The 1,946-nt window shown below is 38.1% G+C and overlaps 1 protein-coding gene across 1 annotated transcript; it reads left to right on the forward strand.

Annotated features, from left to right (window-relative positions):
• The first annotated feature begins 580 nt into the window (after positions 1-580).
• On the forward strand, positions 581-1,458 carry LOC104666489 (histone H2A.Z). Its single transcript, XM_010368574.2, has one exon. The coding sequence runs from the start codon at positions 684-686 to the stop codon at positions 1,068-1,070; it is 387 nt and encodes a 128-aa protein (XP_010366876.1). The 5' UTR covers positions 581-683; the 3' UTR covers positions 1,071-1,458.
• The last annotated feature ends 488 nt before the right edge of the window (positions 1,459-1,946 follow it).

A 1,946-nucleotide genomic window follows, 5' to 3' on the forward strand; every position in this document is an offset into this window, starting at 1 on the left:
CCTTATTAAAAAGCAGGGAAATGTGGGCTATGTACCCTCATTCTTTCCCCAGACACCACAACAGAACTTGAACAATGTTTGACTGACAGGAGTATAAAAAGCCCCCTTCCTTCAAGGAGGACTAACTCTATGGTGCAATTTGTGCTCCAGAGATTCCCCTTAGATTATATTGAACCTAGTCTACAGCAGAGAGCCACTCTTGCTTGACTTTCTTCCCTGACCTATTCTACTTTCTTTACTCTTCTCCTCCTGAGAGCATCCCTGCAGTAAATAACTTGAACTCGGATCCTCATCTCAGGCTGTATTTCTTGGGAATCCAGACTAGAAAAAAGTAAAAGTAACAAACAAATAGTAGAAGAAATTGAAATAATTTAAAAAATCTAAAAGAAGGCAAGAAATTAGGGAGACCAAACATGAAAAAAGTGAAACAAATTTTTAAAAGGTAGTAAGATGATAGATTTAAAGCCAAATATATTTGTAACTACATAAAATGTCAACAAAGTAAGTGCTCTAATTAAAAGCCAAGATTGGAAAAAATAAAATTACCAACTCTATGCTACTTTCAAGATATATTCCTGGCAGTTTGAATCGCGGTGCGACGAAGGAGTAGGTGGTGGGATCTCACCGTGGGTCCGATTAGCCTTTTCTCTGCCTTGCTTGCTTGAGCTTCAGCAGAATTCGAAATGGCTGGCGGTAAGGCTGGAAAGGACTCCGGAAAGGCCAAGACAAAGGCGGTTTCCCGCTCGCAGAGAGCCGGCTTGCAGTTCCCAGTGGGCCGTATTCATCGACACCTGAAATCTAGGACGACCAGTCATGGACGTGTGGGCGCGACTGCCGCTGTGTACAGCGCAGCCATCCTGGAGTACCTCACCGCAGAGGTACTTGAACTGGCAGGAAATGCATCAAAAGACTTAAAGGTAAAGCGTATTACCCCTCGTCACTTGCAACTTGCTATTCGTGGAGATGAAGAATTGGATTCGCTCATCAAGGCTACAATTGCTGGTGGTGGTGTCATTCCACACATCCACAAATCTCTGATTGGGAAGAAAGGACAACAGAAGACTGTCTAAAGGATGCCTGGATTCCTTGTTATCTCAGGACTCTAAATACTCTAACAGCTGTCCAGTGTTGGTGATTCCAGTGGACTGTATCTCTGTGAAAAACACAATTTTGCCTTTTTGTAATTCTATTTGAGCAAGTTGGAAGTTTAATTAGCTTTCCAACCAACCAAATTTCTGCATTCGAGTCTTAACCATATTTAAGTGTTACTGTGGCTTCAAAGAAGCTATTGATTCTGAAGTAGTGGGTTTTGATTGAGTTGACTGTTTTTAAAAAACTGTTTGGATTTTAATTGTGATGCAGAAGTTATAGTAACAAACATTTGGTTTTGTACAGACATTATTTCCACTCTGGTGGATAAGCTCAATAAAGGTCATATCCCAAAAAAAAAAAAAAAAAGATATATTCCTTATATAGAAGAATATAGAAAAGTAAAAGAATGGAAAATGTATAACATGCAACCAATATGAAACAAAATAGAATTTAAGGCAAGGAATATTATTAGAGATAAAAAGGGAAGTCTGAGTGCAGTGGCTCACACCTGTAATCACAGCACGTTGGGAGGCCAAGGCAGAAGGATTGCTTGAGTCCAGGACTTTGAGACAACCCTGGGCAACATAATGAGAGCCAATATCTAAAAATAAAAAGTAAAAACAAATTTTAATAAAAGGGATGTTGTAATTATAAGAGAGTCAATATACAAGAAAATATTTTTAATATAAATTTTTATGCAGAAAATAACACAGTTTCACAATGTATAAAGTGAAAAATGATCCAAATTCAAAGAAGAAACATATGAAGTCACAATTATAGTGGGAAATTTTAAGATTCTTCTATCAGTAATCAGTGGAATATGGCATCATAAACAAAACTAAGGAAATGTAAGA

This window comes from Rhinopithecus roxellana, chromosome 2 (genome assembly GCF_007565055.1).
Source record: "Rhinopithecus roxellana isolate Shanxi Qingling chromosome 2, ASM756505v1, whole genome shotgun sequence".
Classification (NCBI taxonomy): domain Eukaryota; kingdom Metazoa; phylum Chordata; class Mammalia; order Primates; family Cercopithecidae; genus Rhinopithecus; species Rhinopithecus roxellana.